Here is a 24,281-nt window from a genome sequence, read left to right on the forward strand (position 1 = left end):
TATCCAGGATATAGGAAGAGCTCTTACATCTCAACAACAAAAAGGCAAATAATGTTTCAAGAACATGGCAGAGGTTTGAATAGACATTTCTCCAAAGAAGGCATATAAACGACTAATAAGCACATGAAAAGATGCTCAATATCATTCGTCATTAGTGAAATACAAATTAAAACCACAATGAGATACCACTTTACACTCACTAAGATGGCTATAGTCAAAAAGACAGAAAATAAAAAATGTTGGCGAGGAAGTACAGAAGTTGCTGATGGAGATGTGAAACGGTGTCCCTGTGAAAACAGTCTGGCAGGTCTGAAAAAAAATTTACCCATGGAATTACCATGTGACGAGCAATTCCACTTCTGGGTATATCCCAAAGGAATTAGAAATAGGTATTCGAACAAGTAGTTTTCCACAAATATCCCTTAGCTCAGTATCTACAATAGTCAAAAGGTGGAAACCACCCAAATGTCCATCAACAGATGAACGGATAAACAAAATACAATGGAATATTATTCAGCCACAAAAAAGCAGTGAAGTACCAATACAAGCTCAACAAGGATGAACCTCAAAAACATCATACTAAATGATAAAAGCCAGATACCAAAAGTCACATGATATGTGATTCCATTTAAATGAAATATTCAGAATAGGTAAATCCATAGAGAGAGAAAGCAGATTAATTGTCACCCGGGGCTAAGGAAGGGAAAACGGGATGCCAGCTTAGTGAATATGAGGTCTCGTATGGATGTGCTAAAAATGTTTGGAGCTAGACAGAGATGATAATTGCACGGCATTGTGAATATGCTGAATGCCACTGAACTGTACACTTTACAATGGTTGATTTTAAGAAAAAAAAAAAAAGAGAGGAAGGTATGGAAAGAAGGTTCGAAGTACCTCTATCCACAACACTGCCAAGGGAAGAAAAAAGTCAGTGAAGCAGCTGAAAAGCCAAACACATTGGGGTTAGTAAGGTCACTTAGAAGATATTCACTAGTAGCCCTCATCCATTTCCCACTTCACACCCTACTTCTCAGATCCACTTTACCTGTACCTACCTTCCTTTATATAAAAACCAACTGATCTCACACTCCCTCGTCTCCTCTCCCCCACTCAAGATCTCTAGGAGAGTAAACACATGTTGCTTTCTCTGCCCTGAAACTGAGTCTACGATATTACCATGTGCTTTAGAAAAACAAAAGACAATATAGTAAGTGCAAAACATGAAGTTCCAGAAGGATTGCGCCTTTACCTTTGCAAGTTCTCTTCTTAGCTCTTCTCTCTCCTCCTCTGATAGGGTCTCAGTGGCACTGATAGTGGCAACAACATCTTCTCCTTCCTCGGGTACTGGGTCTGTTCTCATTAGACCTTGTTGGAGATCAAAAAAAAAAAAAAAGTCTGTAAGGTATGAAAGCTAAGTAAAATTCTCCTTTGGGCTCCTCCACTGCCCCAGCCAGAATAAAGCCAATTAGGTTAGAGCCGCACCTCATTTTTCTACACCTTCAAATGATGTGGCTCTCCCAGGAACGCACCAAAAAAAAAAAGTCTGACCTAACCACTAAAAACCACCAAATGACACCCTACCAAAATATGAATTTAAAAAATACAGCGCCGGGCTTCCCTGGTGGCGCAGTGGTTGCGAGTCCGCCTGCCGATGCAGGGGACACGGGTTCGTGCCCCGGTCCGGGAAGATCCCACATGCCACGGAGCGGCTGGGCTCATGAGCCATGGCCGCTGAGCCTGAGCGTCCGGAGCCTGTGCTCCGCAACGGGAGAGGCCACAACAGTGAGAGGCCCGCGTACCGCAGCAAAAAAAAAAAAAAAAAAAAATACAGCACCCTCTCTGCTTTTGTTCATTTCTCCAGTCACAATATACTTACTGCAAAGCAGAAGAGTTAAGAGGCCAAGAATGGGATCTTCCCAAGACTTTAAATGCTTAACTAGTCAATCAGCATGACTAATAATTCATAGTAACCAAAGGAAGGAGACTGTAAATGTCTTTAGCTTCCTCTACTAATCAGATTCAACTCTTAACAGCCTCAATGAAGAACTATCTAAAGAAATTTTATTCCATTTCTTTCCCTTAGTTAGTGGAAGTAGGAGACACCTTCTTGTAGCTTTTTAAAAATATGTATCTCATCCAGATACCCTTTTAAAAATCCTAATTTATATACTCAGAGAAATGACCAACACCCACATAATATTTCTACCAAAACACTATTTATGACCAATCCTGTCACACCCATTGCCCTGGAATAGAGCCAATGTCTACTCATCCATCAGGAAGAACTCAGTATTTTCAGAGAGTAGCCAGGAAGCCACCTGCCTCTCGGCAAGTCTCCCCTCTCTTCTGCCCAACCAACCAAGTACAAGGCTAAGAGCGTGGGCAGTGAGGCCCCTGAACCTTGGGTGACAAATTTAAGAGGGCACTAAAAAACCTCAATATAAATTATTTTAATATTTTAATGTAATATTTTTTAAAAATCAAAGTTAATTCAAAGAATCCACGGTGAACAAAGTACCAAATTTTTAAATAGACAGGCTCAGTATGGTTGACTTTTCCTTCTGCCTCAGGCTCCAAAGGTGGCTTTTCATAGCACTGTTACTGATCTCGTCTTTATTTAAAATGTTAGTATGTTGTTCATCATGGATTCCTTCCATTTTAATCTTCTTAAAACACTGCATTAACATAATACTCATCTTGATTGCAGGGCTTTTCGATGCCCCCTTAAATTCTACACCTGAGGCGAGGGCTCGCTCGCCTTACGCTGGTCGCAGTCCTGCCACCCATTCCCATGACCCAGCTGTGGGAGTTCACAGTCTCCTCTGGCAACAGCTTTTTTGCACCGGGAACCAGGAAAAGGTCTCCTCCTCTTCCTGCTCTTTGCCTCTTTCTGCCAGTGAGCATTCCAGGGACCACACTGTTCCCCACCAGCCCTCACGTCCACTTCTGGGAAGAGCTGGTTTCACCACAGTGGCAATGTGGCATCCGCCCAAAGCAGGATGCCAGGTGGCAGATGACAGACTTAAGAGGCAGGCAGAGAGGAAGACCGACAGAGAACAAGCACGCTGTTTGACAAGCAGCCAGCGCCATGGCAAGCCCAGGAGGAGTATACGTACGTACATTGTGTAAAAGGTACAGACACTTGCACATGATCTATTGTATATTAACTGCATAAGAGTAGTTGATAATTACAGTAACAATAATTAGTAGCATAACAGTGCCTACCTGAAAGGTGTTTACAGAATTGTTAAAGGCATAAAAGTAATACAAATAAAACAATTCAAAACCCACAAACTAAAGTGGCAAATAGGATCTCCTTCAAATCCTCTCATGCAAAGACAATACGTGACAGGTACAATCAGTGGATCGAAAGGCTCAATGAACAGCTGCTTCTGCAGGTCCCCTCTACAATATCTTCAAGCAGATTGCCCAAGTACTGATAGAAATCTCATCATGTCACTCTCCAGCTTAAAATGGTTCCTTTAGTAGCTCCTTGTTGTTTTCAAAGCAACTTCGACCACGTAGTTTAGCACACAAGCCTCACTGGCCCCATCCCCTGCTATCTGGCACTGGAACCTCTTACTCCAGCTTGAGTCATATCAAACTGCGGACACGGTGCCGTGCTATGTATGGCCAGAAACCACTGAGGAGGGTCCATGTGTGCTTGCAAATGTATGCCCTATACCAGATTATTCGACAAAGGTGCGTGAGACTGAGGATGGGATACAAGCATACAGGCAGCAATCGTATGAGGCAAGAGAATAAGAACCACAACAGAGTTCATTACAAACATTATTTTATTTTTCATGTTTTGCTCAGACCCTCTCAAGTTCTCCAACTAGGACAGGACCCAACAAAGCGCAAGAAAACTCAGGTGCTGGGACTTCCCTGGTGGTCCATGGTTAAGAATCTGCCTTCCAATGCAGGGGATGCAGGTTTGATGCCCGGTCAGGGAACTAAGATCCCACACGCCGCAGGGCAACCAAGCCTGCGCACTCTAGAGCCTGCGCACCGCTACGGAGAGCCTGGGTGCCGCAACCAAGACCCGATGCAGCCAAATAAATAAATAAACAAAAAACTCAGGTGCTAAACCATGCCTTAAATAGCAAAGCTTCTTTCACACTTTTTAATAAACACTGTTTTGCAAATCTACTTATGGGGGAAGATGCAGTATCTGATTACTAATAATGCTTTACGCGTAACTGCCCAATTCCAGAAAGAATCCAAGAGGATTCTGATATTAATCAAGAATTTAGTTGAGCTACCAGGGAAAATAAGAATCTCAGAAAAGGGCGTTCTGGGGTTGTCCACAGTTAGCTTCGGGACCTCCAAGATGACCTTGGGATTTTATACTCAGTCTAAGAAAGCTGGTAATTACACGTTCTGCTTTTTTCATATTAGCCTGTAGGTGGCAGCAAATTATCAATATTAAAATTTAAAGGCGAGGTTTGTTTTAGGATCATCGACTAGGGAAAAAATTGGAAAATTAAGGACATGAAGGAAGAACAGAAACATAGATATCGAAATCACCTGCAAAACCTAACAGTCATGACTTAGGAAAATTATTAATAACCATAGCCGCCACCACAAAGTGCATTCTATTTACATCCAAATCTGAGCTAAGTGGTCCCAATACATTACATCATTTACTTGCAACACTTCTGTGAGACAAGGATCACCGTCACCATTTACAGATGAGGAAACTGAAGCTTACAGAGGTTAAGCAACTTGCCCATGATAACATACCTGAATACATGGTGGAGTTAGGACTCTGAACCTGAATATTTTTATGCGAAAATAAAACTTCAAATCATTCATTGTACAAAGCACAAATAAAGACAAGAGTAGGGGGCTGAAGGTCAGACTTGGGAGATACCTAGAGGCAATAATAAATAAGACTCTGTAAAAAATGGTAGAGTAGATCAAAAACAGTCTTTTAATCATTTCCAACCATATAGTTTCCTCAAACCTTGTTATGTGTTTCTAGGTATTATCCCATATCTTATATGTTCAGTAAGAGTAGAGTATTTATTGCAGAGGTAGAATCTGGCATGCTGGAAAAAAGATATTAATTTCTCATTCATAACATGAAAGTTGGGCCATGGAAATGTATATCAGTATAGATTACTGATAACTAATGAGAACCTACTATATAGCACAGGGAACTCTACTCAGTGCTCTGTGGTGACCTAGATGGGAAGGAAATCCAAAAAAGGGGATATATGTATACATATAGCTGATTCACTTTGCTGTACAGTAGAAATCAACACAACCTTGTAAAGCAACTATATTCCAATAATTTTTTTTAAATATAGATTACTAAAAACTATAAATAATTCAAAAATTCTTATTTGATCATTAATTTTAATGTTCCTCCTCAGAGTCTGACAGAAATGTATTTTTAAAAGACAGAGAAGAGAGAGAAAATATGACATATTTATTGAGATCTAATATACCAGCCACAGTGAGGGGAGACACATTTACATATTATCTAAAAAAAAGGGCAAGAATCTTACAACCAACACCCAATGAGCAAAGCAGTATTTGCAGTATTTACTTCCATTAGGAAACTGAAGTTCTCTGAGGTTCAGTAATGTGCCCAGAGTCACAGAAATTAAAACGCAGGTGTTTCTGACTCTAAACTCTTACTCCTTCATGTACACTTTTCGTAGAGAAATTCCAAAGAGCAGGGGGAACAAACAGCAGGTCAGAAGGGAAGCTGGAAGCAAAGGGCATTTTGTTCCCTGCAAGTGTGAGAACACACGGGGTGCCTGGCTTGAAAGTCACAGATACCATTATCGAGCCCAAGTGACTGCAAATCAGTGATAATTCGTTCCATCAGGTTACTAACATTTTGGCCACTTGCTTAATTCTTCTTCTAGTTGTGCAAACAGATTGCCAGCCTGTCTTCAGCTGCATGCATGGGATCACCCTGAAGAGTTTCATCTGGGGAGGAGAGCCTGAAGCCCACGGACAGGAGAAGCGTTGGTTGCCCAGGTGGGAGACCCACCGCCAAGGGAGCGATGGGGATGAACCAGGAGAACGGTGCCCCTTCAGTCCTGAGACACAATTTTTTCTTCTACATTTTACATCTTTGAACTGGAGATCATTGTACAGCCAGCCAGCTAGGCAGTCCTTGTGGCATTTCTGTTTGTCACCTGTAGCTGTGCCTCAAAATGTGCAAAATGGGTGTCAGTGGCTTAGAAAAATCACAGACCTCTCTTCTAAGAAAGGCTGTATCACAGGCGTTTTGTGAGAGCAAGATAAATAAAACAGACATGGAGTATTTCTAACTGAAAGGGAATTCAGATAAGTCAGGCGATGCACGTGAAGATGTTTCAGGAAAACTTGAACTGAGCTGACTTTAAAAAGGATGCACGGGGGCTTCCCTGGTGGCGCAGTGGTTGAGAGTCCACCTGCCGATGCAGGGGACACGGGTTCGTGCCCCGGTCCGGGAAGATCCCACATGCCACGGAGCGGCCGGGCCCGTGAGCCATGGCCGCTGAGCCTGCGCGTCCGGAGCCTGTGCTCCGCAACGGGAAAGGCCACAACAGTGAGAGGCCCGCGTACTGCAAAAAAAAAAAAAAAAAAAAAAAGTATGCAGGAGTGTTATGATCAATGTATATGTCTGAATAAATCTGAAAAAATAAGCATAAAATTTTAAGTGACAATTTTACTTAAAATAAAGTTTGTTTTCACTTAAAATAAGCTAATTTTAAGTGAAAACATTGTTTTTTACTTTAACTTGCAGCAATTTTTTCCCTTAATGAAACATAAAATAATGGTACATCGTAAAATTCGTAAAATCTGTGGTGCCTTTGATGTGATGAAACATGATACTTTGGACGTCAGAGAATTTGTTAGTGCTTTGAGGAAAATGAAGTTCTTAGTGTTTTGCTTCAGTGGAAACATGTCTGAGGAGTGAGAACGGTGGGGAAGAACGAGGAATAATGGGGAAAAGACTTCAGTCTTGAACAGTCTCCAGTTCCAGAAAACAAGGTCCTGAAGTCACACCCTTATCTTTTCACCTCAGGACTCAGCGCCCAAAATAAAGCAAACGTTCATAAATATTTCACTTGAACTGACTTATTTGCTAAAGATTTGTTCCAACTAAGTTTCTCTTTTCTCCACTCTCCTCCCACCCCATGCATAGCCATCCATTTGCTACATAGTCCCAAAAATTTCAACCAGGGAGGGAAGTAAAGCTTTTTTGATACATATTTAGAACCTACAACTAAAACTAAGCCACAGTTGAGAGTTTGGTGGGTACCTCCCTGCTCAGGTGTGGTGGGTGCAGCCCCTATAGTGGAACCCTAAACAGTTCTCTCTTCCCTTCAGTTCTTCGTCTTTCACCTTTTTTTTTTTTTCCAATCAAGGCCAACTATTTCCCTTCAAGACTTTCTATGATTATCAACTACAAAAATTTTAACCATTTTCATACACTTTTAGATCTGAAAAGAATTTTGGATCATTTAAATCCAAACACTTCACTGCGTAAAGACAGGAAACACAGGGCAGAGATTTTTAAAACTAGATGGTGTTGTGGGTTGACTTGCGTCTCCCCCACCCCCCCAAAAAAGATACCTTCTACTTCCAACTCCCAGGACCCATAAATGTGTCTTTATTTGGAAACCGGGTTGTTGCAGATGTAACCAAGATGATATCATACTGGATTTAGGTGGGCTCTGATCCAGTGGCTGATGTCCTTATAAGTAAAAGGGAGTCTGAACACTGGGACCTGGAGAGAACATCATGTAAAGACCCAGAACGCACAGAGACACAGGGAGCACGCTGTGTGATGCTGGAGGGCAGAGACTGGAGAGATGCAGCTGCCAGCCAAGGCGAGCCAGGGGTTACCAGCGGGGAGCTAGGAAGAGGCAAGGAAGGATGTCCCTGCAGGTGTCAGAGAGAGCATGGCCCCGCTGACACCCTGATTTTGGACTTCCAGCCTCCAAAACCGTAAAAATAATAAATTTCTGTTGTTTTAAGCCGCTCGGTCTGGGGCACTTTGTTATGGTAGCCCCAGGGAACTGAGCCCCAGGAAACTGAGCCCCAAACCCCGTTACCTGTTTAAAAAATAAAAAGGCAGGGGCTTCCCTGGTGGCGCAGTGGTTGGGAGTACGCCTGCCGATGCAGGTGGACGCGGGTTCGTGCCCTGGTCCGGGAAGATCCCACGTGTCGCGGAGTGGCCGGGCCCAGGAGCCATGGCCGCTGAGCCTGCGCGTCCGGAGCCTGTGCTCCGCAACGGGAGAGACCACAACAGTGAGAGGCCCGAGTACCGCAAAAAAATAAATAAATAAATAAAAAGGCAATAATTCCACCTAGCTCTCTTTTTATAAGAATATTTTAAAGGACCACGAAATCAAGGGTGGGCAGATACTCAGTGTTCGATAAGGATTTGCTGTTTCACCTTCCTGGGTCCTACAAGTCGTCCTGGCGATTTCCTCTCTCCTCCTCCACGACGCTTGATTCACAAGGCTCACTTCCTCACTTCCCATCACTCTCCAACCCCTCCCTCAGCATCTGCCCCTCCTCCACCCCTCCAGCTAAGGACAGTCCTCCGTCACAATCTCATTTGACATCTCTAGGTAGCGCAGACTGAACCTCACTCTGAAGTCTCCGGTCCTGATACCTCCCACTGTCCTCCCTGCGTTTTTTCCTACCTCTCTGAGATGTGCCTCCATCTCCCTCTCCCAAGGAGTCCACTTCACCCTCCACCACCAATCCCACTACCCCTGCCTTAGTCAAGGCTCTTCCCATGTTTTGCTTAGATTCTTGCCCCCAAAGCTCCTTGATGGTCTCTGTCCCCTCCAATCCATTCACTGCCCTGCCAACAGAGGGATCTTTCTAAAACATGACTCTGACCACGGCACTCCTTGCCTGCCATACGTCCTTGTATGGCTGCCCACCTGCTAGTAAAGCTCACTGCTCTTGACAATCTGGAGCCCACCTATCCCATCTCCTGCTACTGTCCTCACGCCCACACCCACCCCCGTGCGCTCACTGCATCTTCCAAACTGCAGTTCCTCTGCAAACATGTTATTTGACGGGTTTATTTTTTTTAAGGAACTTATTAAAAAGTGAGTTAAGGTAAGCTGCCTCCCCTACTTATTTTTCCCATCTGATTTTTTTATTATGGTAAAATATATAACATACCATTTGCCATCTTAACCATTTTTAAGCATGAAGGTCAGCGGCATTAATTACATTCACGATGTCGTACAACCACCTCCACCCTCTCTTTCCACATCATGCTCTCCTTTCTGCTCTTGGAGGAAATTCTCCAGACCTGGTGACCCGGGCTGCTCTGGGCCTAATACCCCTCCATGTATTCCCTACTGTACTTAGAACACAGCCGGCTGGGCAGTATTTGACCTTAGCACTGCGCTCCGAACACGTAGCTTCGGCCCTGCACAGTATCTGGCACAGAGTGTCTGGCACACAGAAGATACTCAGCAATACTCTCTGAATAAATGAATTGTAGGAAGGCATCCCGTGGAGTCAGAGGGAGAGATAGGAACCCCATCTCCCATCCTGGTCTACCTTGCCCCTCTTTTTATTTTATGTATTTCATTCTCACTTCACTGCTTTCACCTAAAAACAGACGTAACCTATTTAAAACAGACGTAAAATGACACTTTTCTGAAGCAATACAACTCTGTGTCATACATAATCTAATAGATTGTTACCATTTGGAGCAGGGCACCTACCTTCATGTTACACAGAAGGTGTGTACACAGCAAACACTCCGTGGTTGAATAGGTGGGGCGCTAATGGTCTCAGAGCAGGAAGGATGTAACATCAGCCACCTCCAAGAACATTCAGTTAGGAGGGAAGAAGGTGCCACAAGAGAAGTGTAAGGTATCGGCTATTGAAGTCTGAATGTTAACACTGTCTACCCAAGGGAGAATTTGTAAGAGGATAATCAAGGCCTAGAAGCTTCTCTGGAAAGTAAAACTGTATACACCTCTCTTACACAGTCTTCAAAGAGGCAACGATGGCTTTAAGACAAGAGGAGGAATAAGAAACTTCAGTCTCTGGGGTTGTTTTCTTTAAGCATATCCAGGAAGAAATATGCAGCCCCTTTTTTTAACCTAGAGATACCAAAAAAAAAAAAATATATATATATATATATATATATATATAAAACATATAGTTCAAAATATCTTTAGTGGTCATATCCACAAAGGTCACAAGATAAAAATTTTTCCCCTTAAAAGTCTGTGCTTGGGGCTCCAACTTTCTGTGCCTTATTCTTTGTTTCCGGATGTAACAAAATCCAGAAGAGGGGGAGGAATACTTGGAGGTCCTCACACCAAAGTGGTTATCCTTAAGAGACCCTAAAAGCAAAGGATCCACTTAAGACGAGGCTTCCCAACTGTGACATGGTGGACATTTAGAGCAGGACAGTTCTTGGCAGGGGGTATCCTATGCAGCGTCCCATGGGGCATCCCAGGCATCCACCCACTCAGTATCTGCAGCATCCCCTCCTGCACCCAGTGGTAGCAACAAATCGTCTTGAAATCTCCTCCAGATGTGGCCAAATGCCCACAGGGGGGCAAAAGTGCCCCACTGACTTCGGGCAAGGGAGCCTCTGACACCTGCTATTTGACATTGATTATTTTCAGAAGAAAGAGATTCAGGAGCACGGGTTGTGAAACCTTGATACTCCTTAAGGCTGTGATTTTCCCGTATTTGCTCATGGTGAGAACAGTAAAACCTTAGGAGAGAAAAATGAGTGGAGTAATTGTCATGGAGACAGCAAGCAACAAGAAAGCTGAGGAAACTAGAGTCACTCCACCCAGGGACGTGACCCAGGTACCCAGGAGATGAACTGGGCAGTGACAGGGTCATCAAAGAGGAAATTCCTGCAAGCCGGGGATGGGAGGCAGACAGCACCGACGCAAAAGGGGGAAGAGAGCTCTCTGGCCAGACGGGCCACCGTGCTCCTGGGACTCAACTCTGAAAACAGGGCCCGACACAGCAGTCAACTTCCTGCCCAAGAAAAAAGGTCAACCTCCCCGAACTCCACTTCCCAGGAAGAGTGGAGGAGGAAGAAATGACAGCAAAGGGAGAACATATTCGTATTTTCAAATGTTTCATGTGCCTCTCCAGATTTTTTTTTTTTGGATCTGCAATATATTGTAAAGATGAATAATTATGGTTAATATAGAAACAATTTTAAAGTCCTAATTAACACAAGTGTGTAAGAAACATAATGAAGAACACATTCTTGGTTAATGAGGAAAGAATTTATCTCAAGGTTTTATTTCCCAACACACTTGCTGGAGTTCCAAGAGTTAGAACCAATCCCACAGCATGCAGTTTTCACCATACCAAGAATCTTTAAAATTTTTATCCAGAATCATATTGATAAAACCAGCTGACCTCTCTCCAGATATTCTTAAACTGACCCTTGAATCTCTTTCATCTTAAAAAAACAAAAAAAAAGAGAGAGAGAGGAAAAAAAATCTTTAGCCAATTATTTCAGAGCCATCTGTCCCCACAGCCCCAATCAAGTGTAAAACTGGCAAAACTGGGGCACTCCATGAAAGGGGGTGAAAGGTCAGCCATGGAGGAATTTGGGGATCCCCAACGGGGAAGTGACTCCATCCTCAAATCTCCTCTGTAGGAATAAGAAGGTTCCACATCTCTTCAATTCTCAGATTTTTATTTTGTAAACCATATATTTGCTATTTAAGACCTTGACAATCCTGAAAAACTTTCAAGAAGTGATGACTCCTTCCCTAAAAAGAAAAGAGAATGGCACAGAGTAGAAATCAAGAAGAGGTATAAAAGAGAATGAAAAGGACATTTCAGTTCGAGTTTTTCCCGTGTTGTTAGAGTTTCAAATACGACAGCACGAAACTAAAATGTCAGAGTTTTAAATGGCTCCTATTTCCTGAAACCACTAGAAATAACCAAAGGGGTTTTTTTTATAAACTAGGGCTGCATCTTTCTGTACGTTAGAAAATCCTTAAGAGAAAGAGTGAGTCTACATAAATAACATTTGGGAAGTTTTCCTTGTAGATGTTCACAGGATGGAAGAGAAAAATGCAGCCAAGGAAACCAGCTGTGAGGCCACTCTGCTGACTGCATGGCAACATGGGAAGTTCAGGTCCAAGCGGCACATGAGGAATCAACAAACTACCCCACTTAAGACCCCTGACCAAAGGAAAGGTTAGTCCTTAAATGATTAACCTGTTGTATGATATCCGTTACCAGACAGGTAGAGATTTCCTGTGATCAAAAAACAAACAAACCAAAGGAAAAAAAAAACCACACTGGTTTAAGAACTGAGGGTGAGTATGAGTCCCGACTTAGGCTAAACTTTGTGATTCGGGGACTTAACACCTCTCTTGGCCTCCATGTTCACATCTGTAAAATGAACTGCAGTGTGATTTACTCTTTGCCAGTTTCATTTCATTCATTCATTCATTCACTCATTCATTCAACCAACAATACTTGTTGAACCACAGCTGTCAAGCACTGTTCCAGGTGCTGGGGGAAAAGCAGTGAACAAAAGACTGACACCCCTAATGGAGCTTTGTATTCCAGAATCTGAAATCGGTGCTTTTCAAACTATGCACTGTGAAATCCATTTAGCAGTACCAAACGAGCATTTTTAAAAGAAGAAATGGAATAATATAAGATATCAGAGTACATCACACATAGTAAGGATAAGTTCTGTTTCACAGGATTCTGCTTCAGCTATTGACATTTGTATCTATGAGAGTTGTGGATCAAGAAGTATATGGCATTTCTGAACGTGGGCTGGCTGTACCAAGAGAGTTTTAAAGTCCCTGATAAAAGACCTCTTTTTGTTCCAGGCACTGGCCCTCATCCTGTCCTTCACTCAGATTGCTTCTGAGGAACATTCTACCCACAGATTAAATCTTGTTACCTTCTCATTTGCCCCATGATGGCATTTTGGATAAATATCAAAGAATATGCTTTTCAGATCAGTGTTCCCAGCCTTTCTGAGTATGATTCCTTTTTTTTTTTTTTTTGCGGTACACGGGCCTCTCACTGTTGTGGCCTCTCCCATTGCGGAGCACAGGCTCCGGAAGCGCAGGCCCAGCAGCCATGGCTCACGGGCCCAGCCATTCCGCGGCACATGGGATCTTCCCGGACCGGGGCACGAACCCGTGTCCCCTGCATCGGCAGGCGGACTCTCAACCACTGCGCCACCAGGGAAGCCCTATGATTCCTTTTAACATCAGTCCTTTTTTTGTACTACTTGTCTGCTGATTAGGAAAATGCGTAGTGGTCAATAGCCACGTGAGCTTTTAAATGGATTTATAATGTAGGAATCCATCCTAAGCACTCCTATCTAGAAATACAAAGGCTGCACACATACAGAAGACAGTACTCATTCCATCTACGCCTCACATTTGATGTTCAAACAGATTTGCAAGCTTCTTGTGCCCCGAGTAGTCCTGGGCACAGAGACTGGAGATCCCCACTTTGATTTGCTTATTTTAGAATCACCATGTTCTTACTAGGTGACTGCTTATGGGGGTTTCTGTTTGTTTTACTGCTCTCTCCGCTGTTCCTTTTTTTTTTAATTATCACAAACTAATAAATCTCATGAGCACTGGTGGGTGCACGAGTTTGTTTTCAGTTTTTGTTGTTCACTGCTTTTTTTTTTCTTTTTTAATCATTCTGTGTCTAATCCCATGAGCCCAGACTCTTACAGATTGCTAGTAGGAACTGGGGAGGTAATTGTTCAAAATTCTCCTAGAGACACACTCAACCCTACCCACTGCTTCTGTTTTAACAGAAAACATCCAAAGGCAGCAAATACTACAGCTGGGAAAAGTAAAAGGAGGTGGAACAGAGACATAAAAAGACTGAGAGATACCTCAAACGAGTGGCAGAATCCTCCTGGGAATCTCGAAGCCTTGCACACTGATCACCAAGATCTACCTGAGGTCAGGTCACTACGGTCCCAGCTCCCATGGCCAATGTCACTTAGGCTTCACTCTGTCATTGAGCGCTAACTTCCTACTGTGTGTTGCTCTTGAAGCATTTCCTGCACATAGGACTGAGAGGTGAGGATGGAGGAGGTCGTCCTTTGGGGGCAGGCACCCAGCTGCTGCCTGCCAGTCCCCAACTTCTGGAGATCAGCTCTACCCTATTACTGTCAACAACTTTCCTTTCCTGGAAATCCAAACTACACCCCCACAGGTGGCCACGGATTGTGACCAATGGTGAGAGGCATGCTGCTTTAGCGTGCTCCCTAAAATACTTACAACTAGGTTTCGTGTTGTGGCCTTTACCATCTTTTTCCTAATTTACCCACTTTTGAAGCTTAAGAAGAGAGAAATGTGACCTACTCTTCGTTAGTAAGGGAAACATTAACTTCTAGGAAAATCTGCTTACTTCTCTGGCAAGTCACAGAGGTCGTTTAAACCGTCTCCAAGTGTTAGCTGTAAAGTGAGGGGACTGGCTTGGACGTGGCTGATGCTGCTTCCAGCTTTGCGCTGCCGGTACCGATAAACTAAGCTCTTCCTTGATGGTGGCTCCGGGCCTGCAGAGCAATCTTAGAGCAGCACATGGGAAGCAATGACTGCTTCCAAAGGTCTAGCAGCTTTGAGTTTTTCTCTTAAAATCTCTCACCTGGATATCTCTGCATGTTGCTCACAGTATTCCAGAACAAAATCCAGGCCCTCCCTTAGCAGAACCTTGAATTTAGTCAGTGTTTCAGATGCTTAAGCCTCATTTTCGCAAAGACAAAACTGGGGGGAGGGGGGATCTTCATAAATTACATAGGTGACCAGAAGCGTTCAGATTCCCCCATTTTTATTATTTATCAGCTCAATGAACTCTAAGTGATCAGAAGACCTCTAATGCCCATACAAATAGTTCTACCTTTAAAATCTACTCAATATTCTGTAATATCCTGTATGGGAAAAGAATCCGCAAAAGAATAGATATATGTATATGTATAACTGAATCACTCTGCGGTACACCTGAAACTAACACAACACTGTAAATCAACTACACTCCAATACAAGATTAAAAAATAAATAAAATAAAATCTAAGTTCCCATTTATTTATATATATTTAAATATATAACATATATTCTAAATATTTAATGAGCCATCTAGCTCTCTGCTTGGAATCTGTAGCAGCTTTACGAACCAGTGGCAACAGAGCAATATCCCGGTACCTTTTTACACTAAGAATTTTAAGGCCCGGCAAATCCCAAGTTGTGTACAGGTTTCATTACAGCAAACTTAACTTTAGAAAACTAGTAGTTACCAAACTTCTGAAGAGTAGGTGATCCTGGTGGGGATGTATTTTCACTAGGATACAAGTAGAGATAGTTTCTGTTCACTCCTGTGTTAAAATCAAACGGGGACTGGTAGTCCTCATAAAAATCCATCTCTCTACTGTCCATTCCAGATGAATGCAGAACGCATAGTTCTATCACCGCCTGCTATTCCTCGGTTGAGCGCTGCTCTGCCCGTATTCCCTTGGATCACTGCACTGGGCAACCGCGCGAAAAAAATCAAGCCCAGGTTTCTGAGAGCTTGGCTTCCTGGCCCAGGTGCAGCCGTCACGCCCTTGGGATAAGAGGGCTGTTTAATAAGTGACTTCTCCCCAGCAACCTGAGGAAAGGCTCTAGTCACTACTAGAGCCTAGTTCATTTCAGCCAACAGCCAACAACCTGGACAGGAAACCAAGCTTGCTGGAGCTTTCTTCAGTAAACAAAGGAGGACCTGGTGCCGCAACATGGCCCCGATGTACAAACAGTTCAAGCAAATGTCAGACACTGGCAGATTGACAAGAAACCACAATTTATTATTTTTTTAAATCACTCACTCAGCTGACCACAACTACACCAGGGCAGACTTAATCTTCTAGGACAAGGAAGGATTACCAGCCGGTAATCTCCCGCAAATGCCATCTGGGGGCTACTTTTTTTCCACCCTGGATTAGAGTGGAGTCCTGAGAGCCAAGCTTCCTGGTTAAGCGACCGGCTTTCTGTGTGTGGCTTGGTAGAGAAATAAAGCTCCATTTCCAAGATGACTTTATCTAAAGCAACGTCTGGCTTTAGTGTAACAAAAATGTCAGTCTGACTTGTCTTCCTTTCCTTTCTTTTCCTTCCCTTCCCTTCCCTTTTCTGCAAAGATGGTGTTTCCGTTTCAAGAGAAGAAAAGCCCTGCAGGTGAAGCGCCCAGGTCCCCGTGCCCCTTCCTTGTTAACCAAGGTCAGGCCTGCAGGGGTGGCAATAGCCTGGGTGCGAACACGACCTGCACAGCAACCGTCCTGGTTGGCTTATAAAACAAAACTTCTAAGTCACCAGATCCACTTCCCAGCCTCTTCACAGACCCTTTCTGAGCTAACCCTGGCCTTTACCAGAGTGACAGCATTTACGGTTCCTGCTGCTTTCACCCACGTGGCTCAGCTCATATTAAAGAGGTGAAAATAAAAGCAACCCCTCCCGTAGGCGGGAGATGGTCTGTTACTGCATAACCAAAAAAAGGCCGTGTTCTGCCTTTTCAAATCCACCTGATAAAACGGGAACTCAATATACTGTCCCTGGATTGGAAGCAAATATGAAACAAAATATTTTAAGCATGAAAAAAAAACAACCTGTGGCTAGTGTATAAAATATATATGCACCAAGACAGTCTATATTCATCTTAAGAGTTATCTTCTATTTTTTTTTCTGTTAGTCTCATGTTGTACTCTAGTTTTGGCAAGTCTATCTAAGTTTTTAAAAAGTTTAGTTGTAACAACAACAAAAAATCAACCTGTTTTTCTCCTAAGAGATACCAAATTTTGGGCAACTATAAATGCTGTTTATTCTATATTTAGAAATAGAATAAATGGTTTCTTATTATTGGAAAAAATGAGTTGGCTGGTTTTTTTTTTTTTTTTTTTTTTTTTTTTTTCTTTACGCGGGCCTCTCACTGTTGTGGCCTCTCCCGTTGCAGAGCACAGGCTCTGGACGCGCAGGCTCAGCGGCCATGGCCCACGGGCCCAGCCGCTCCGCGGCATGTGGGATCCTCCCGGACCGGGGAACGAACCCGTGTCCCCTGCATCGGCAGGCGGACTCTCAACCACTGCGCCACCAGGGAAGCCCAGTTGGCTGGTTTTTTGAAATTCATAGTATCTCTTACCGAGATAGGGCAGGCATCACAGTTACGTTCTTGGACTAGATGTGGTTAATGGGGCCCCTGACCCTTTCAACACTCTACATGTGGTCACCAAATCACTGGTGGAAAAAAAAACATTTCTCCATTCTCATGCTTCCTCCTTGAGCCACAAGTGTTAGAAAGTGTTACAGGCTGATTGTGTCTCTTCACAATGCATATGTTGAATCCCTAACACCCAATATGATGGTATTAGGAGATGATTAGGTTTAGATGAGGCCAAGAGGATTGGGCCCCTGATGGGATTAGTGTCTTCCCAAAAAAAGAAGGAGAGCTAACTCGAGCTCTCTCTCCACCACACGAGGACGCAAGACGAGAGCCATCTGCCAACAGGAAAAGGGCTCTCACCAGGATCAAATCAACCAACCTTGAACTTCCCAGCCTCCAGAACTGTGAGAAACAAATGTCTGTTGTTATAAGCCTCCCAATTCTGTGGTAACTTATTACAGCAGCCGGAACTAAGATAAAAGATATTAGCACCGACACAGGTAACAGAGCAAGCCGCAGCCACCTCCAAGCTCCTCAGAACCCTCAAAATTCCCATGTCCTTGATCTTTGGTGTGGACCCCCATGCTACACCCTCTGCCTGAAATGCTGCCTTTTTTCTGCCTGCTAAGCTCATTCGTCTTTCAAGACTCAGGCAGAAACGCCATCTCTTCTCGGAAGCCCTGCCTTCTCCAGCTCTCCCTTCCGCCAGCAGCACACAGGATGTGATGTGTCCACCTGCCAGTCCCTCTGGACCCGGACAGCCTTCCCTCCAGGGCAGGGGCTGCATTCTGGACTGCTGTCCTCGCTCTAATCCACGTGGAGTGAAGAAAGGAAATAAGCTTATGCAGACACTGCATGCCTTATTTATAAACATGAGCATTCAGAATTTAAATGATGTCTCAAATTTTTACTCTACTTGCTTAGGTATAATCTTAGGACCGTTATGTAAAATCTGTCTCTTTGAACCAGCTGTAGTTCTCCAGTCAGGTCGCAGTCAATACATTCTAGCACGTGAGGAAAATAAGAACAGAGAACCAGGGGTGGGAAAAGCATGGGATATGTTAATGGAATGGCAAAAAAATTCAGTAGGCTCAAGATTCACAAACTAAGTAGAAGGGAGCCGTAAGATATAAAAAATGGAAGTGTAGCTTAGGGACAGACCATTAAAGACCTTGAGTGACAAATTTTTATACTTAATATAATGTGCAAAAAAATCCACAGAAGGTGTTTGAGCCAGGGGGAAACAGGATAAAATGTTTTATAAAGATGACTCTGGAAACAGTGTATAGGATGCACTGTAGACAGAAAGAGGCTAAAAGAGGGGGGACTCACCGGGAGGATCCCACATGCCGTGGAGCAGCTGGGCCCATGTGCCACAACTGCTGGAGCTCGTGCGCCTAGAGCCTGTGCTCCACGGCAGGAGAGGCCACCACAATGAGAAGCCCGTGCGCAGCAACGGAGACCCAATGCAGCCAAAAATTAATTAATTAATTATTAAAAAAAAAAAAAGAGGGGGGACTCAGAGTCTACTGCCACAGTCCAGGCAAGAGGAATCACCTCCACGTTTTCCACCTCTATACTGAAGCACCACCAAGAGCTCTTCATCCAACGTGTACACATAATATGCCTTTTTCATCCTTTCCCTCTTTTCGTTCGTCACTGACCGCACCGACTGCGGACCTACCTGAAGCATTCCAGTACGGACCAGCGCCCCACAGTGTGGCAGACGTCTCCTGCTTGTCTCTTTAGCACCCTCTTTTCCTTGAAGAATCCCGCTTCACCTTCTCCACAGGGTTCCCGGGGGAGAGTCTTCCGTGGTCCCTGCCTCTGCCCCTGGGCACAGGTGTGGGCTAGCGCTTCAGATCTGGCCCATGCAGATAGCCCACCCCCGTGCTCACAGGGACTAGTCTAAGGGTAGATATCTGACCCCCAAAAGCACCAACTACAGGCCTTCCCTGATGTTTACTCAATGAGTAATGGGAGAAAGTGACTCTTCCCATATGTCCAGCTGGGGGAGCTGAAAGCTCTTTCTGCCCCCATGCCAACAGGCAAGAGAACCAGTGCAGAAACTGGGAAGGGACAGAGGGAGAATCGGTGACAGCAAAGGGACAGAGCAAGAGCATCTGAGTCCCTAGATCCAGCTGCCCTGGGGTTCCCAGTTATTAAACAGAGAAATTTCGATTCTGCTTCACTTACGGTTGGAGTTGGAGTCTATCAGTTCAATAGAAAGAATCCTACAATATCTACTTTACAACCATCTCACACTATTACCCCTCCACGTTTCAGCCAAACCTGATTTTCCTATTGCTTGAATACATCCTAAACTTGGCCTAGGCAATTTTCTCGGACTAGTCTCTTTTCCCTGTATTTTTACCTGTCAAATTCCTATCCACTTATCAAGTTCAACTTAATAAGTCACATATGAATGGTCTGTATACAAGGAATGTCTACTTTAGTGCTATATAAAATGGAAAAAATAAAGAATACAAATGCTTCCTAAAAGTGGATTATTTAAATGCTAAATAGAACATTCACGTAATAGAAAACTATGCAAACGTGAACATGATGACGTAGAAATGTATATATTTACAGGGAAAGATATCCTTGGTATCAGTAAACAAAGCAGGTTCCAAAACTGTTTGCACTGCATGATCCATAATTGTGTGATAATTGGAGAGACCAATCAACCAAAAGAGAAAGTGGGCAGAGGAGAAATCCCAGAAAAGTGTGTATGCACTGCAGTGCCAGCAGAGGGCACCCATGGGCAGCTCAGAAGTTAATATTCCAGCCAGTAAAGTATACACCACAGAGCAATAACCCACTGGATGACTCCTGTTAGTGCAAATGGAAACGGAGTTAAGTACTAATGACTACAAAGAATATTAAGTTTCTACCTGCCCGTTAACACATCATTCAAATATGTCTAGGCAGGTTCTCCCTAATTTTGAAAGAGTTCAAGAGATAGTCTATGGAAAAGCTATATATAACACACAAAAATTTACTTGGAGGGAGCTTGCAGGGCACACAGACAGACGATGCAATTGCCCCACAGGAGTGCCAGGCCACAGATATCAGATCCTGTGAACGTGTCATAATGACACAGCAGACAGCTGGCCAAATACAGGACAATTTGATCACCAACATAATTAAGGATAGCAGTGGATTATAAACCATTAAAAATAGGAGTCCAAGAGTCCATATCCAATGGATAATTGCATGTGTCAATCTGACTGGATCACGAGGTACCCAGATATTTGATTAAACATTATTGTAGTTGCATCCGTGAAGGTGTTTGTGGACAAGATTAACTTTAATCGGTAAACTGAGTAAAGCAGACTGCCCTCCCCAAAGTGGATGTGCTTCATCCAATCTGTTGAAGGCTTGAACAGAAGAGTCACTCTCTCTGCCTGACTGTCTTCGAGCTGAGATATCAGTCTTCGGTGTCTGGACTTGGACTTGTAATGAAATTTACACCGTCATCTTTCCCGATTCTCAGGCCTTCAGACTCAAACTAGAAGTAGAGGAGTGTCCCCCTTATTAGTAAAGAATACGTTTCAAGACCCCCAATGGGGGCAGAAACCATGGGAAATTTTCCTATACATACATACCTATGATAAGGTTTAATTTATAAATTAGGCACAGGAAGAGATTAACAATAATTAATAATAGAATGATTATAAAAATATACTAATAAAAGTTATGTGAATGTGGTCTCTCTTTCTCAAAATACCTTATTATACAAATTTAATGCCTTTCCCACCTTAACTAAGGATTTATCATGCACTGTGGCTGTTAACTTTCGCAGTCTGAGATGCAACAGCAAAACTAGCACAAATTTCTTTTTCCTTCTTCACAATTTCACAAATAGATTCATTCTTACCGTAGATCTCGTCATCCCCAGCATACAATATTTTTCTTTCCTTAATTAGTTGAGAACTTTCATCTTTTCACTTAAAGGAAGCACTTAAAGGCTTCTCTCTGGCATACCCAAATTGCCAGCATCACTACTCTTTGTGCTTTGGGGCCTTTATTAAGTAAAACAAGGGTTACTTGAACACAACCTCTGTGATACCGTGACAGTCAATCTGATAACTGAGCTGGCTACCAAGTGACTAGCGGGGCAGGATACACTGAACAAAAGGCTGATTCACGTCAAAGGCGGGGAGGAGTGAGACAGCACAAGTTTTTACCACACTACTCAGACCGGTGAACAATTTAAAACTTATGAATTGTTTATTTCTGGAATTTTTCATTTAATGTTTTATAATTGCAGGTAACTGAAAGCACAGAAAGTGAAACCACAGATAAGGGGGAATTACTGTATATCATCAACCTTCCTGGGTTTCCAGCTGTCACTGCTTGGAACTCCTCTGCTTCATAATTGTGAGGCAATTCTTTACAATAAGTCTCTTATTTATAGATAAAGATGCAGATATACAGATATAGATATCCTACTGGTCTATTTCTCTGAAGAACCCAGACTAACATGCCATACAAATAATAAGTAGATCAATAAAGAGGAAGAAGGAAGCCTCTTAGAGAAAAACACTGCATCCACCGTCACCATAGAGACTCAGGCAAGAATCAGGAAGAAAGTTTTATAAGTGGGATATATACGTGGTCTTTTGGGGCCTCCCCACAGATTAATTAGGTGTTGGAATGGAAAATACAGTAACAACACGGGGGAGAAACTGAACACTACCTTTACTGGATGATCAACATTGCTATCACTCGAGAGGCAGGTGGACGTGAATCTTCAAATGTGATACCCTGAATACTTATGAGGTATTCACGCTAAGAATGCAGAACCTGGATCTGATTATGAGGAAACATCAGACAAATCCAAAATGAGAAAGGTTCTTTTTTTTTTTTTAAAGAGGTAGAGGCTGCATTGTTCAAAAATGTTGATGTCATAAAAAGCTGTGAAAATGATCCACATTGAAGGAGACTAAAAAGACATAACAACTAGAAATGATACCTAATCCTAGACTGGGTCCTGAACCAAAGAGAAAAAAGAAATTCTATAAAGGACATTACTGGGTCAGTTTAAAAAAACTGGAATACAATGGCAGATGAGATAAAAGTATTGTATCAATATTGAATTTACTGAAGTTACAACTGTACTGTGGTTATGTAAGAGAATATCCCTCTCCTTAGAAAGTACAAATGGAAGGATTTGGGGGCAAAGTGCTATGATGTAAGCAACTTTCTCTCTAATGGTTCAGAAAATAAAATACTATGCGTGTGAGAATGATAGAGCAGATGGGGTACAATGTGAGCAGTGGGTGAATGATCTAGGTAGAGTATGGAGCTGTTGTCTTAGTATTCTTTTTTTTTTTTTTTTTTTTTTTTTTGCGGTACGCGGGCCTCTCCCTGTTGTGGCCTCTCCCGTTGCGGAGCACAGGCTCCGGATGCGCAGGCTCAGCGGCCATGGCTCACGGGCCCAGCCGCTCCGCGGCATGTGGGATCTTCCCGGACCGGGGCGCAAACCCGTGTCCCCTGCATCGGCAGGCGGACTCTCAACCACTGCGCCACCAGGGAAGCCCGTTAGTATTCTTACTCTTGCAAAGTTTCTGTAAGTTTGAAAAGGTTTTTTTAAAACTGACTGAGAAGAACTCCTCTTTATGGGGTTAAGTAGGCTTGAAGCAGCTGGAGTGGCAAGGCACAGGCTCTCTCTCCCAGCCATAATGGGGTGAAGTGTCACAAAAGGATAGACATACAGACCCCTTCTGGTTCCTGGCCACTGCTGAGACCTAAAAGGATTTTCTCCACCTTCCCCTGAAGAAGCAGCTGATTGACCCTCCACGGGAAAAGGAGTCTCACCATCATATCTTTGCTGGTCACATCCTGCCTGAGGAAAACCAGCAGGACCCTGTTCCATGATTAGCATGAGACAGTACAGAGGCCGAGGGGTTAAGAAACACCACCGCCATTTCTCCCCCAGTGCCACGTAAGGAAACCTTGACTCAAAACCAAAACAAAACAACATAGAAAACAAACTTATGGTTACCAAAGGAGATGGTCAGGGGAGATAAATGAGGAGTCTGGGATTAACATATACACACTACTATATATAAAATAGGTAAACAACAAGGACCTACTGTATAGCACAGGGAACTATACTTAATATCTTATAATAACCTAAAATGAAGAAGAATCTGAAAAAGAATATATATACATGTATAACTAAATCACTCTGCTGTACACCTGAAACCACACAACATTGTAAATTAACAATACCTCAATTTAAAAAAAAGTACCATGAACCAAGCACACAAAAAGGTACTTAGTTTCAAATATGAAATCCAATTTAAAATCACAAGGGTAGAGGCTCCATTATTTACACAATGTCTCAATTAATCCTCGAAAAACCCCTGTGAGGTAAGTGCTATGACTGTCCCCATTTTTCAGATGGAAACAAAGCAGAGACAGGGTCTGTAAACATCCTCTCCTTTCTGCACCAGGAGAAAGCTGGACTGCAGTTAAGAAGCAGGTGAGGAACCAGAACCTCACATACCAATCACCTGAGGATCTATAACAATGCAGCATCTGCATCACTAACAAGCACCGGACGGGGGGAGGCTGCTGGCAGGGGACCACACGGAGTAACAAAGTGATGGAGGACCTTGAACAGCAGGCTATGGAGCACGAACGTGATTTTCAGAACAACAAAACAACAATTACTTGCCAGCATTTACGTCATCCTTCTGGCAACACGGGGTTGGTAAAGTTATCTCCAGTTTCCAGATTAGTAAGGGTAAGGAACCGAAGGACAGAGCCCAGAAGTCCCATAGCAGGAATCCTCACACTGCATCTAAGCAAGGGAGAGCTGTGTCAAGCTATTAGAAATGGGAGGGAGGTGGTCAGAGCTGTGTTTTACAACAGGGGTCCCCAACCACCGGGCCATGGACTAGTACCGGTCTGTGGCCTGTTAGGAACTGGGCCGCACAGCAGGAGGTGAGCGGCGGGCAAGTGAGTGAAGCTTCACCTGCATTGACAGCCGCTCCCCATTGCTCGCATTTCCTCCTGAACCATCTCCCCCATCACTAGCATTACCGCCTGAACCCTCCCTATCCCCAACCCTGTCCATGGAAAAACTGTGTTCTATGAAACCAGGCCCTAGT

The 24,281-nt window shown here is 43.4% G+C and overlaps 1 protein-coding gene across 2 annotated transcripts in view; it reads right to left on the reverse strand.

The window, feature by feature from the left end:
- The window catches only part of TPD52 (tumor protein D52), a 121,550-nt gene that overhangs the window by 29,193 nt on the left and 68,076 nt on the right, over window positions 1-24,281 (reverse strand). The window contains exons 1-2 of one of the 2 annotated variants that reach the window (XM_032610009.1): window positions 15,269-15,443; window positions 1,250-1,365 (exon numbers count right to left, since the gene is read on the reverse strand). In XM_032610009.1, the coding sequence (XP_032465900.1) occupies window positions 1,250-1,365; window positions 15,269-15,407 (255 nt within the window). In that variant the 5' untranslated portion in view covers window positions 15,408-15,443. Of the gene's footprint in view, window positions 1-1,249; window positions 1,366-15,268; window positions 15,444-24,281 lie in introns of those variants that run through there. The other variant, XM_032610010.1, reaches the window with a different exon arrangement.

The sequence above is a fragment of the Phocoena sinus genome, chromosome 17 (assembly GCF_008692025.1).
Source record: "Phocoena sinus isolate mPhoSin1 chromosome 17, mPhoSin1.pri, whole genome shotgun sequence".
NCBI classification, from domain to species: domain Eukaryota; kingdom Metazoa; phylum Chordata; class Mammalia; order Artiodactyla; family Phocoenidae; genus Phocoena; species Phocoena sinus.